The 13,283-nt window shown below is 62.9% G+C and overlaps 1 protein-coding gene across 1 annotated transcript; it reads right to left on the minus strand.

Moving 5' to 3' along the window:
* Positions 1-1,726: 1,726 nt before the first annotated feature.
* Pim3 (Pim-3 proto-oncogene, serine/threonine kinase) lies at positions 1,727-4,780 on the minus strand. Its single transcript, XM_027953188.2, has 6 exons — positions 4,518-4,780; positions 4,324-4,433; positions 4,191-4,241; positions 3,729-4,098; positions 2,922-3,098; positions 1,727-2,846 (listed from the first exon to the last, which is right to left on the minus strand). Exons 1-6 carry the CDS (start codon positions 4,600-4,602, stop codon positions 2,659-2,661), a joined length of 981 nt encoding a protein of 326 aa, XP_027808989.2. The 5' UTR covers positions 4,603-4,780; the 3' UTR covers positions 1,727-2,658.
* Between the last annotated feature and the right edge of the window lie 8,503 nt (positions 4,781-13,283).

Consider the following 13,283-nt stretch of genomic DNA (forward strand, 5'->3'; position numbering starts at 1 on the left):
AGACAGGACTGTGGGTGGGGGTGGGGAGGTGGGCCCAGCAGAGCAGACGTCCTTCTTCCTCTCATCCCAGAGGGTCCCAGACAGGCTGGACCACTGAGGTGGCTTGGCCTTCCACTCTGGGGCTGCCCAGGCTTGGCACATTCCTGCATAGACTGGGAAGCCCCTGCTGGGCAGTGGCCTATGGCAAGCTCTGTGCTGCCCATGACTCTGCTCCCCACCCAACTCGTGCAGTGCTAGGACACTGCCCGCCAGCACATCCATCAGGACACCCGTGGCCCAAGGCCGCTGTGGGAAGCCCCCGCAGGCTCTGCTCACCTGACCTCTGTGCTGAGCATGCGGACCAGCACCACCCTCCATGAGCATTTTGTCCTGGACACGGGTCAGCCTCCAAAATGCCGCCATGCTCCCGCTGCCCTGCTGGGCCCCCACAACACTCCCACCATCACAGCCAAGATCTTCCGCCAGGACCAGCACAGGGGAGCTCCCTGAGGACTATCCAGTGGTCAGATGGCTGGACAGATGCATGGATGCGCAGAGATGAAGGGGAGGGGAAGTAGGTGGGTAGATGGATAGCAGGGCACCCTCAGCTAGCAAGTGGAGAGACCTGGCCCATGGTGACCAAAGGGTCACTGTCACCAGGGTGGCTGTGGAACTGTCCCCACCAGGGGCATTTACACCAGGAAACCCTTGAGTGCTCCACCGAGCCCCACCCTAGGGTGGTGCTGTCTGAAGACCCCACTTCTGGTGTGTGCAGGAGGGGGCATTAACTTCAGAACCTCTGCTCCCCAGCAGGCTCAGGGAGGGCTGACCAGGTCCAGGCTGTGGAGCGAGCCACTACTCCCTGCCCCTTCCCTTGCCTGGGCTGATCTGGGAGTGCCCAGCCTCCACCGTGGTCTCTCAGGAGAGGCTGACCAGACACCACGCTCCCAGGTGAGGCCAGGCGCCCCTCCCACCAGCCCCTCCCTGCCTGCTGGACAAAGGAAAGGTGGTTTCTCCCACTTCATGGGCCAAACCCCCACCTCTGCTGCAGCCCCAGGCTGCTTCCCACTGCCCTCCATGGTTCCTTGGCAGGTGGCAGACAGGGCTCTCTGGGGGTCACAGTGACCTCATTCTGAAGTCCCAGCACTGGATGCTAGTTAGTGACCACACAGGTCCCCTAGGCAGGGGACACAAGGCCATGGGCCTAGACCACATCTACCCACAAGACATACCATACCTGGCCCATTCGACACCTGGACGTGGCTCCCACTGGTCCCCTCCCCACACCTGTCAGCCCCGTGCCCAAGCACTGCGGGCTGCCTCTGTCAGCACTCTGACCTCATGACCCCAGGCCTGTCGTCTGCACACACCAGCACTTGCCTCTGACACCTCCCATCCCTCCCACAAACTCCCACTAGTCCCAGACACAAGGTAGCACACACCTCTCCTTCTCCACACCTGAGTGACCATCTCCATCTCTCGCCCAGCTGGGCCTCCTAGAGGTCAGAGGCCATTCCCAGGCATGGCCTTCAGGCTGACAGCAGCACTGTCCTCTCACTACCCCTGCTGGACCAACCTGGCCCCAGCAGGCTGGTGCAGACAATGGGATGACACCCAGGGCCAGCACCACACGCAGGACCCCTGGCCTGAGGGCGGGGACACTAGGAAGAGGCAGTCTGGGCCCCTCCTCTCAGAACTCCACCCTCCACCCAACACCCAGCCACATCAACACAGGGCAGCCGAGCCGTTACGTACAAAAAAAAATTTAATTGAAATACCTGTATAAAAAATATGATCTCCAGACATCTCACACTTTCCCGATGCCTTCTCACACCGGGGTCACAGAAACACGGCTGCTAAAATAAATTAAGGGCTTGAGACTCTGGCCCCCCACCCCCAGCCTTCAGAGCCAGCAAGCAGACTGTACAAGGTCAATAATTTAAAACCCACCCCCGGGGCAGAGTGCCCAAGGTGGCAGAATCACCCACTCCCCTTAAGTTAGCCACTGTACAAGTTCCTCCTGCTACAGACACGGTGGGTCTGGGGACCAACTCCAGGTGCAGGAACAGAACCAGGGTCAGGGACCACACAGCCTCCCCAACCTGCCCGTCCCTGGCCATCCCAGGGGCTTGGAGGACTGCTGAGAGGAAGTAACCTCAACAAATAAATTAAAGAATAAATAGCCCGGCGGGCAGGGGCACCCCCCGGGGGTCACACCATAAATAACTGACATTGGCACGCGTGGACACAGCTCGGTGGGGCACTGGGCAGCAGAGGCCCGACGTTGCATTGCTTGTGCAGGGACATGCCCAGATGAACACCATGAGACTGGAGACAGGAGGTGGGCTCTCCAGATCAGACACCATCAGATGGAAAGACCGCCCCCCCAACGGGGCAGTAGGGTGGGAGAAGTCTCTGGTTCAAGTATCCACCCAGGGCAGGTGAGACCTTGCTTGGCCCCGAGCCATCTTTGGACAGAAGAGCTCGAGAAAACCCAGTCCCAGGGAGCAGCGTTCAAAAAGGCACTCAAAGCAAAGGAAACAGGCCCGGTGCCAAGGGCAAAGGTCACCAGGGGTCAGAGGTCACTGCTTTTGCAGGAGGCAGCCCAGGCAGAGGAGAAGTCAGTATTCCGGGAGGTTGGCTCAGCCCAGCCCCCCAGCAGGAAGTCCAGGCTCCTCCTCATAAGCTCTCGCTGCTGGATGTGGTGCTGGCCCCATCGTCCGTGTCCAGGGAACAAAGCTGCAGGTCACAGTTCTCAGGGGCACCCTCCTCTCCCCCCAGCATCCAGGGGTGGGCAGCAATCTGGTCCAGCGAGGGCCTCTCGGAGGGCCGCAGGGACAGACACCACTCAATGAGCTGCTGGCACTCTGCGGGGGAGAGGACAGCATCAGGAGGGGCTCAACTCCCAGCCCCTCCCCGCAGCAAGATGCACAGCTACACACCTGGGGAGACCCTCCTCCGGAAGAGCAGGCGGCCACGGAGGATCTCCTCGTCCTGCTCAAAGGGGATATCACCGCACACCATATCGTAGAGCAGCACGCCAAGGGACCACACGGTAGCAGAGCGCCCGTGGTAGCGGTGGTAGCGGATCCACTCTGGGGGGCTGTACACCCGGGTGCCTGAGAGGACAAACAGGGTCAGGCCCACACGACGGGTGCTCCCGCTAATAAGTCCTAGCCTGGCCTCAAAATCCTGCGTGTCATCAGGCTGGAACCCCCCCCCCCCTACCCACCGCGGAGGGACCGGCGGGGAAGGGCCAGCACGCCCCCAGCTGGCCCGACTGCGGAGGAGCGCGTCACGTGAGCCAGAGCTCCAGTTTCACAACACACAGAGGCGACGGGAGAGGCCTCCCGGCTAGGTCCCGCCCCAGCCCACTACGTCTGCCTGCGGGCGAGGGGAGGGCCAGGAGGCGGGGAGCCCGGGCTTCCCCGCGCGCTCCGCAATGCGGGGATTTCTGCCGCGGCGCCCCCGCGCTCTGCACGCACGCACGCAGGGAGTCCCACGAGCGCCGCCCAGGCTCCGGGAGGGGGGCGGCAGTGTCGAACACAAGACTGCGCCCTGCGTCATGCGCGCACCGTGGGGTTCCCAGGCTGTCACCCCAGTTCCCTAATAAAGAGATCTCAGCGCCCCAACGCGGCTGAGGGGACAGCCCAGGCGCTCCCCCGCCCCCACCCCCGCAAATCCGGTGCGGCGCGCGGCCGCTGAACAGTCGCCGGCTTCTGCCGGAACGCGGCCGCCGCGACGCTCACCGTCAAAGTCGGTGTAGACCGTGTCCTTGAGCAGCGCGCCTGAGCCAAAGTCGATGAGCTTGAGCTCGCCCGAGCGCAGGTCCACCAGCAGGTTTTCGTCCTTTATATCGCGGTGCACCACCCCGCAGCCGTGGCAGTGGCGCACGGCGGCCAGCACCTGCGCGAAGAAGCGGCGCGCCAGCGGCTCGTCTAGGGCACCGCGCTCCGTGATGAAGTCGAAGAGGTCCTGTGCCGGCTCGGGCCGCTCCAGCACCAGCAAGAAGCCGTCGGGCCGCTCGAACCAGTCCAACAGGCGGATGACGCCTCGCGCGCCGCCCGCCGCGCCCACCTTGCGCAGCAGCACCACCTCCAGGGGCACGGCCGCACCGCCCTGGGGGACAAGGCGGTCAGCGCACAAAGCCCAGGCGCGGCGGCACCCGCCCCGCGCCCGCCTGTCCATCCGTCCCGCGCCCGCGGACTTACGAGGCTGCCCCACTCCGTCACTCGCTCCTTCACCACGTGCTTCACGGCCACCTGCGAAGGGGACGTGAGCGGTCAGTACCGGCAGCGGAATCGCGGCGCGGGAGAACCCAGGTCCGCCCGGCAGCCTACTCACTGGGAGTCCGTCGGCAATGCGACTGCCCGCGTAGACCGTGCCGAAGCCACCGCTGCCCAGCACGGCGCCCACCTGGTACACCTTCTCGAAGCTCTCCTTGTCCGCCTTGGCTGTGGGGAGGCGCGGGCGGGTTGGTGCGGGCTAGGGCGCGCCCCCTGCCCCCGCCCCGGCCCGCCCGGCGCCCGCGCGCGTACCTGGTTGTAGGATCTTCACTGGGAGGTGGTCCACGCCACCGGGCCCGCAGAGGTGCGCCAGGGAGCCGAACTTGGAGAGCAGCATCGCGGGCGGCCTCGCGCTCTGCGCCGCCTCTCGCCGGGCCGGCGCGGACGCGGGAGGGCGGCCTCCCGGGCCGCAGCAGCCTGGCGGATCGGGCGGGCGCGCCGCACACCGGCCCTGGGGGCCCGAGGCCGGCGCTGGGCGAGGCGGGCCGCGCGGAGACCGCGTAGACGCGCAGCAGGCCGAGCGGCTCACACGCCCCGGCCGCTTCGCCCCGGGGTTTTGGGCCGCGGCGGCGCGTATCCCTCCGCGGGGGGCGGGACCGGCCGAGGCCCCGCCCCCTTCCGCTCGCGGCCCGCGCGGCGCTGCAGCCCGGAACCTGCCGGCGTGACGCCGGGGCAGCCGGGCGTCGCCTGCCCGGTAGACCAGGGCCGCGCAACGGGCGGGACGCGGCGACCTGACGGGACTAGCTTTCCGTAGTGGCGTCGCGGAGGCGCACGGCGTGCAGCGGCTCCCTGCCGCGCGCTCGCTCACTCCGCGCACGCGCAGCTCGCGCGCGGGCGGTGGCCGCGCACCTCGGGAGGGGCCGCTGGAGCCAATGAGAACTGGGGTTTTGAAAGGACACCGGGACCCCAGCCAGTGGCGGCGGGGGGCGGGGCTTTCCGGCTCCGCCTACAGGCGGCACAGAGGAAGGTCACCCGCCTGGCCGACGAGACACGCGTTTCTCCCCCGCCCCCAGCTGGGCCCCGCATGGGTGTCCCGAGAGCGTGCAGGGCAGTGGGTACCGGGCCCCGCTGATAAGAGAAGTCCTCGAAGAACCCCCGCGGTACCCCGAGGCCTTGTGTAACTTACACTGTGCGTGTACGTCACTGGCGCCTTGCGCCCCCCAGTTCACGTTTTACCCGGTATGGGGAGAACCCCTCTGCTGCCGCTCCGCGGCGACCCAGTCCCCGCCTTGCCCGGGGCGCCACCTCTTCTCCCTGTTTCAGACCTCACGACCATGGTCCCAGGCCCTCCAGAACATGCCCGCCCTCCTTGGCCCTGCCAACCTGTGCCCCTCATCTTCTTGGCATCGCCCTGGCGGCTGTTCTCCTTGACCAGGGGGTCCTCCCCGCCTGCAGCGGTGGCTGTGATCGGGCCCTGGTCCACATGATCCTGGTAGGGACCTGAGCCTACCCATTCCCTTTTCTGTTTCTTGTCCAGACCCCAGACTCTCCAGTGTTGATATAATCCTACAGGTGGCTGCTCTCTGTCCAGCCCAAAGTCACTGACCTAGGAGCAACTCAGGACTCTGGGTGTGAGTGGCCATCTGCCAGCTCCCCGGCCCCAAGAGTGAGTTAAGGGCTGTGGGACCAAAGGGACCATTGTCAGGTGCTCCCAGTAAGTGTCCAGGCAGGGATCCAAGCATGGTGGGGCTGTTCCTAGCCCCCTGGTGTGACCCTGCACACACCTGTCTTGGGCTTCCCTCAGCACCTCCAGCTGCCCAAGCCTGGCTGCCATCCTTCACCAGCACTGGCACTTTCCTCCCACTGGTGCCAGTGACCCCCACCCCAGCCTTTCTAAGGGTCCTGTAGCCTGGCGCTAGCGGAGGGCCAGCTCAAGACCCTCTGTGACTCAGAAGCCCCTGTGTAGCTCTCACCCCATCTGCCCAGAGCTGGGGACCCAGCCTTGCTTGTCTCTTCCTGCTCTTTGGGCCTGTGGTCCTCCCTCCTGGCCCTAGGAGCTCTGACTGGCCTTTTTCTGTAGTGTGGCCCATGAGGGCAGGGCCAGGGCTGGCCATTTAAACCATGGCCTCCCATGGCAGCCAGCACAGGGCCCCCCACAGGGTTAAGTCCCAGGTAGGGTGCCCAAGCCCACCTCTCTGCAGACCGCCCAATACCTACAAGGCAGCAGGGGCTGTTGCCCACTGCAGGTCCTTACAGAGGACAGGCTGAGGCTCCCTCCCCTGTGACAGGACAGCCAGGCTATGCTGGACCTTGGACCTTCAGACTGGGGAGGGTGGGAGTGCTGGAAAACAGTCTGGGATCCGGATGGTGGCCATGGCAGATCCTGGTGGAGGGGTCAACACCTGGGAGGAGCTGCGTCCCTGGTCCCTTCACAGTGGACCACTATCCACTGTGTGAGTCTCCAGGCCAGTGCCCCACCCCATCCTAGCTGTCACCCAGGCTGGTCTCTGAGAGTCAGCTTTGGGAGGCCAGGATCTGGGGTGATGTTGTAGTTTAGATGTGAGGCGTCCCCCAGAAGCTCCTGTGTGAGACAGTGCAAAAGAGTTTAGAGGACAAGTGGTGGGGACCAGGGCCTTTCCCCAGTTAGCCTCCATCCTCTGCTGAGGATCACCTGGGAGTAACCCTGGGGAGGTAGGGTGTGGCTGGGGCGTGCCCTTGGGGTATTGTCCCAGGTGAGGGGAGCCACCCTCTCCCCCCACCGCTCTCCCTCCCTCCCTCCCTTTCTCTCTGTCTCTTTCTACCCCCCCCCCACCCCTCTCTGCTTCTTGGTGGCTGTGTCCTGAGCTTCCTTCCTACGCCACTCTTGTGCCATGATGTTCTGCCTCACCTCAGGCCCCAAAGGATGGATCTGCCATCTGTGGACTGAGACCTCTGAACCTGTGCCAATAAACTTTTTTTTCCTCTGAAATTGTTCTTGTCGGGTCTTTTGGTCACAGCAGAAAAAAACAAAACAAAACTGACTGAAACAGGGAGGTAACCTCCCCTGTGAACGCTCCGGGTCTCCCCAAACTAACAGGGCAGCGTGGGCCCAGCTGCCCACTGCCCCTTCTCCCCTTCACTTAAAAGGTGGGCTGGAGACCCCCAGCCCTCCTGCACAGCACCTCTTGTGCAAGACTCCAGAGGGCTCTAGGAGTGGGGAGGGGTCTTGCAGCCTGGTCCTGGAGGCAAACAGAAGGCAGCCTTTCCTGGGGTGGTGGGTCCCCTAGCCCTTCATCTCTCCCAGCGTAGGTGTGTGCTGTGGGTCCACTGTTTCACACGCCTGTGTGATGTGTGGCCTCATCTGGACTCAGAATGGACCCTTGTCCCCACCTGCCAGGGGCTGCCCATCCAACATCAGGCCTCCTTCCTATTCCATTTCTGGTCTAAGGAGTGGGCTGTGGGGGACCTCATGGTTTTGCCTGTGTGGCCACCGAAGACACCATGACTGGGGCAGAGTACTGGGGACCCCTGTGTCTGGCCCTGCCCCTACCCAGGGCTGGGCATGGTCTGTTCCACTTCTCAGCTTGGCAAACAGAGGCTCTGCCTTCTTGTTCAGGGAGCCAGGCTCAGTCTCAGCGGTGTGTGGGTGGGCTTTTACCCTGGACTTGGCCCCTGGGGGATGACCCTAGGTCACGCCTGCCCCATAGGTCCCTCCTGGCCAAGGCCCACACAGAGCCAAGTACCAGTCCCCACCTGTGTTTTCCTGGTCCCTGGAAGGCCCATCCAGTGGACCTTAAAAATAGCTCTGGGCCCATGAGCAGGTGTGGCCCATGGGCACAGAGCTGGGGCTCTCCTACAGGCAGAGAGGCCAGCAGGGCCAGTGCTGCACGGGAGCCCCATTGGATGTCCTGCTGAGAGGGGCAGCCTCACAGAGAACCTGGGGCCTCCACCTGCCTGTCCCCAAAGCAGGTGTTTCCCCAGAAGGGGGCTTGAGGAGCAGGGCAGATCCTGCCTCTGGGGACCCTGCTGCACCCCAGCTCACGGCATCCTTGCCCTGCAGTGGCGTGGACACCATGCACAGTCAGTCCCACAGGGTCACCCTGTCCTGCTGTTGCCGTGGTGACAGGAGCCAGGTTGGCCTCCCTGGATTGGGGAAGAAGGGAGGGTGGGATGGAGGGCAGCCCCAGATCCTCTTAGTCTCTCTCTCTCTCTCTTTCTTTCTTTCTTTTTTTTTTTTTTAGGGAGAGAGAATTTTAATATTTATTTATTTTTTAGTTTTCGGCGGACACAACATCTTTGTATGTGGTGCTGAGGATCGAACCTGAGCCGCACGCATGCCAGGCGAGCACGCTACCGCTTGAGCCACATCCCCAGCCCCAGTCTCTCTCTCTCTCTCTCTCTCTCTCTCTCACACACACACACACACACACACACACACGTCCGTGCACACACATCACCACTCACACACACAGGTATTCTTGCTCAAGACAACTTGGGAACACACAGATTTCATGCCAAGCTGGGCGTCACAGAGGGGACAGTGGGGTGAGTACACTTGAGGGGTGCCTCCCCCACACTCTCCCAGCTACCCTTCTCTGTCCTGTGTCCTTTAGACATTGTGGGCCCTCTTCTCCCTTCCCTGGGGTCTGTCCACCCCAGTCCCACGCCAGTGATGGGGTCTCCTTAATCTGTGTCCAGTTGCCCCTGGACGGACCACAGGCTACCCCACACTGTCATGGCCATCTTTGACATCTCTCCAGCTTGGGCTGGGTCCAGTTTCTCACTGCCCCTCCCCCACCAAGGCTTGTGGCTGTGTCACCTCTCATGCCTCCTTCCCAAGGGCCCCCTTTATTCTCTTCCAGCCTGGTTGGGGCTCCAGTGTGTGCCCCTCAGCTATCAGGGTCAGTCCCAGTGACAGTCAGGCGTAGTAGGACACCAAGCTCCCTGACCTTGGTGTCCACTGCAGGACTCCTGGCCTGGCCTGGGCTGATTCCTCCCCAGCCCTCAAGGCCCGGTTGGCACTGGTTCCACACCTTGGCCCCTGGTGCTCCAGGCTGGGCACTGTGTAGTCTAACCCCTCCTGAGCGTGGCCCTGACCAGCTGGGTCAGCACCATGCAGGCCCCCTGCACACCCTGTGCGGGCACCCAGGGTGGCTGCCCGGTGACGCTGACTGGGAGTGGTATTCTCAGGACACAGAAGGAACAGGTGGCACCCTTTCCCCTCCTGCCTCCACACTCCTTGGCACAGCCGCTCACCCGGCGGGGAGAAGAGCTGGAGAGGCTGGTCGGGTTTTGCAACAGTTCCCAGAGGCCTGGGAGTGCTGGGAGAGGGCTCCGTAGGAACTGGGAAGGCAGCCTGCGTGAACTCTGGCCCAGCTGTGGCCCTTCTTCCAGCCTGTGCCAGAGGCTGCGGTGCCACCTCCCTGCCCAGCTGAGGCCACGTCTGGTTGGAAGCTGTTGCTCCCTTGGTGTTACCCTGCTGCCATTGAGCGGTGCTCACCCCAAGCCACCCTTTAGCCTGAGCCTATATGTGTGGATGGCCACCTGTCCTCACCTGATCCTGCCAAGCAGGGTGCCATGGAATATCCAGGCTCAAATAGGGTCCCTGACAGCCAGGTGGGCAAGGTGACCCCAGCTGGATTCAGCAGCCCGGAGAGCTGCAGCCAAGCTGGGCAGCTTGAACCGGGACTGCAAGGGCCCTGTGGCAGCAGGCCTGAACTGGGCATTGGGTGGGGCAGGTGCTTCTCCATCAAGCACTGTGGCCTCCGGTTAGGGCCAGGCTACCCGCAGCTTTGGGCTGGACCACATTGGGCCACCTTGGTCAGCACCTCCTGCAGTGCCTTCCCTGGCTCACCTTTGGGGAACATCCCCTGATCCCAGCCTGGGTTTCCTCTGCCCAGGCCCTACTCATGACCCAGCTAAGGCCTCGACCTGCCGCTGACCTGGCCTGGAATGGCAGCTCATCCCCAGCCCCTCCCATCCTTCATCTCCCTGTCTGCAGAATGGGGCCTGTGGCAAGCCTGTGGCTGACAGGCACTTCCACCGCACACGATAGGTGCCTCATAGGTGTGGCTAAGGAGGATGTAGCTTTCACTGCAGGCACAGACCCCATAACTTCATCAATAGAGTCCTGTGGCTTCCTAGGACAAGTTGGCCTCAGGGCCCAACATGCCCCAGTCACCTCGAGGGGAGATGCTCAAGGCCAGTGAGCTACCGCTGCTGGGAGCCAGGGTCATTCCTCCTACTTGTTCTACAGGGTCCACCGGGGCTGAGGGTGCAGGGCTGCCCCTGCTGACACACCCTGACCCCTTGAGTGGCTGAGACTCCAGGTGCCACAGCAGCAAATCTCCAGGGATCCAGAAGGGTTTGCATGTGGCCCCAGGGGAGCTCAGAGCCTGCAGGCCCAAGTAGGCAGGAGCATAGCTCCCCTCACTCGGGGGCTCCTTGGAGGGGAACCTAGCTTTCCTGAGTCTCCAAGTTTGGGTAGAATAGGGGGCAGGTGGGGGCAAAGAACTTGCACAGAGGCCCAGCACCTGGCTAGGGCTGGGGCCATAACTGGCCAAGGGTTGGGATCAGGGCTGTGGTTTCCCAGAGGGGTAGGGGCTCATGACCTGAGTCCTAGCGGCTTCCGGAACCCTGGAGCCTGGAACTTGCAGCAGCAGTGATGAGAAGTTCTGAAGCTGCTGTGGATGGTCCTAGGACTGGCCCCAGGTGCTGCCTGGACCACAGCAGGTCACAAAGGAACCCCTCTCTTGGTGAACCCCAGGAATCACAGCCTCAGCAAACATTCCCCCAAATGTGGGCTTGGACATGATTATGACCTTGGATGTGCACGTTTAGTGAGCACTTTGCTGCATATCTGCCTGGGCTGCCCATGTCAGCCCCGGAGGGCACTGCTGTCCCACCCCCTTGTGCATGTGGTCAGAAACAGCAGTGGCCTTGGCAGGAGGAAGAACTTCAGGAGCAGGATGAGACTATGCCTGGCAGCTGGCCCTGCCATGCACTCAGAGAGGAGTGCTGCTGCCAGAGCATGAACTCTGCCCAAGAACAGGTCAGGCCTGGACGGAGCAAGACAGAGAGCAGCTTCAGATGAGGCCCAGCGGGCCCCTCCCTGCCAGCCCACACAGTCTGGGGCTTGAAGTCTGTGGGTCTCCATCTTTAATGGTTCAGAAATAGGCCGGGGCATGGTGCGGGCAGCCAGTGGTTCTAAGCAAGAACAAGTATGACCCAGAGTTCTGCTGGAGGAGCACCAGAATAGCACCGGTGTGTTTCCCAGAGCTCAGCACCTACGGGGCACCTGAGGCAGGAGGCCCCCTCACCTGGTCCCTCTCTTCTCAGGCCTGCGGGCAGGGACTGGATCCAGCAGCCACAGCCTGGAGCCAGGTCAGGCTGGGGCAGGTCCTGTGGGAGCCCATACAGCTGATGCTGCCTTCAGGCTGTGCTCTGTGGTTCCCCAGGGAGCTTCCAGCCCCACCTCTGCCAGATGGACCCAGATCTGGCTCCTGGGAGGGGCTCCCGGCAGGCAGTAAGTGGCACCAGGAGCATCTGGGTCCCAGGATGCAGCAGTGCATCAGGGGCTGGGGGAAAGAGGAGGCTTGCAGCAAGGGTGCCCGCTCTGGGGCCAGCTGGACGATGTACACACGGCCCAGTGCTCACCTGGGAAAAGTTGTGGACACAGGTGCATTGTTCCCTGCACCCTGGTCCAGACTGAGCAGCCACAGAGTGCTTGGGATGTCCTCCACACCAGACTGGGTGTCCCAGCTGCTGGTTGAGAGTACCAAGCACAGCACCTCTCCAGGACACTCCTGGCAGCACAGTTGGCTTGGCTCTGGGCACCCAGAGCACACAGGGTGTGTGAGGTGAGCTGCAAGACCTGGAGGCACCCCTCAGCAGAGGCTGGCTTCCCTTCTGGGCTGGCCTGGAGGCTTCTCCGCCCACCCCAGGATGAAGAATGGAGCTGTGGCGGCCTCCCCGCGAAGGGCACCCTCTGGGGGATGTCAGTCAGGGGCCCTGCCAAGCTCAGCGGGCAGTTCTTCCTGGCCCTGTCCTGCTTTCCTTGAGCCCCCATTGATCTGTGCGTCCCTGTGCTCTGCTGGCCCGAAGGACCTTCCAGAGGCTAAAGGAGGCAGGGCCCAGGCTGCCAGAGCTCTGGACTCCTCCTGCCCCATGAGTGTAGGCTGGAGTCTGCCTTTGGGAGTGCTCGGAGGGGTCCACTGAGGCCTAGGAAGGGAACCTGCCCCAGCCCCATCTCTGACCAAGACTCTGCCAGCCCACTCTGATCCAGGGCCATGAGGTAGGTCCGGGCAGGGCATTCAGTTCAGAAGTGGCTGGACTGTGTTCCAACGGCAGGGCCACTTCCCTGTTCTTGGGAAGTGGAGGGGGTGGGCGGAGAAGCCTCCAGGCCAGCCCAGAAGGGAAGCCAGCCTCTGCTGAGGGGTGCCTCCAGGTCTTGGTCAGCTCACCTCACACACCCTGTGTGCTCTGGGTGCCCAGAGCCAAGCCAACTGTGCTGCCAGGAATGTCCTGGAGAGGTGCTGTGCTTGGTACTCTCAACCAGCAGCTGGGACACCCAGTCTGGTGTGGAGGACATCCCAAGCACTCTGTGGCTGCTCAGTCTGGACCAGGGTGCAGGGAACAATGCACCTGTGTCCACAACTTTTCCCAGGTGAGCACTGGGCCGTGTGTACATCGTCCAGCTGGCCCCAGAGCGGGCACCCTTGCTGCAAGCCTCCTCTTTCCCCCAGCCCCTGACGCACTGCAAAGAGCCAGGCTATCCCAGCCGCCTTGGGGTCACCAGGTAAGTAGGGCACGGCCTCCAGTCTTGCAGCCCTGGACTCCACCTCTCTTCCAGAAAGGAGATGGGTGGCCTCATTTGGGTGGCCAAGGGCTGGACACCTGGGGTCTTGCCAAATGTCCAATGTCCAGATGGGAAGCCTAAGGCCCAGGCAGAGGTCACTCTGTTTTCTTCTCCTACAACCTCAGTGGGGTATCAGAGTCACAGCAAGGATGGGGCAGGACCTCATGGCCCCCCTGTGTGGATCTCTCCACAAGTTTCAGGGTCTAGTCCTCTCTCCCTGTGAAATGGTGGCCGGGAGAGCC

Source organism: Marmota flaviventris, chromosome 3, assembly GCF_047511675.1.
Source record: "Marmota flaviventris isolate mMarFla1 chromosome 3, mMarFla1.hap1, whole genome shotgun sequence".
In the NCBI taxonomy this organism is placed as follows: Eukaryota; Metazoa; Chordata; class Mammalia; order Rodentia; family Sciuridae; genus Marmota; species Marmota flaviventris.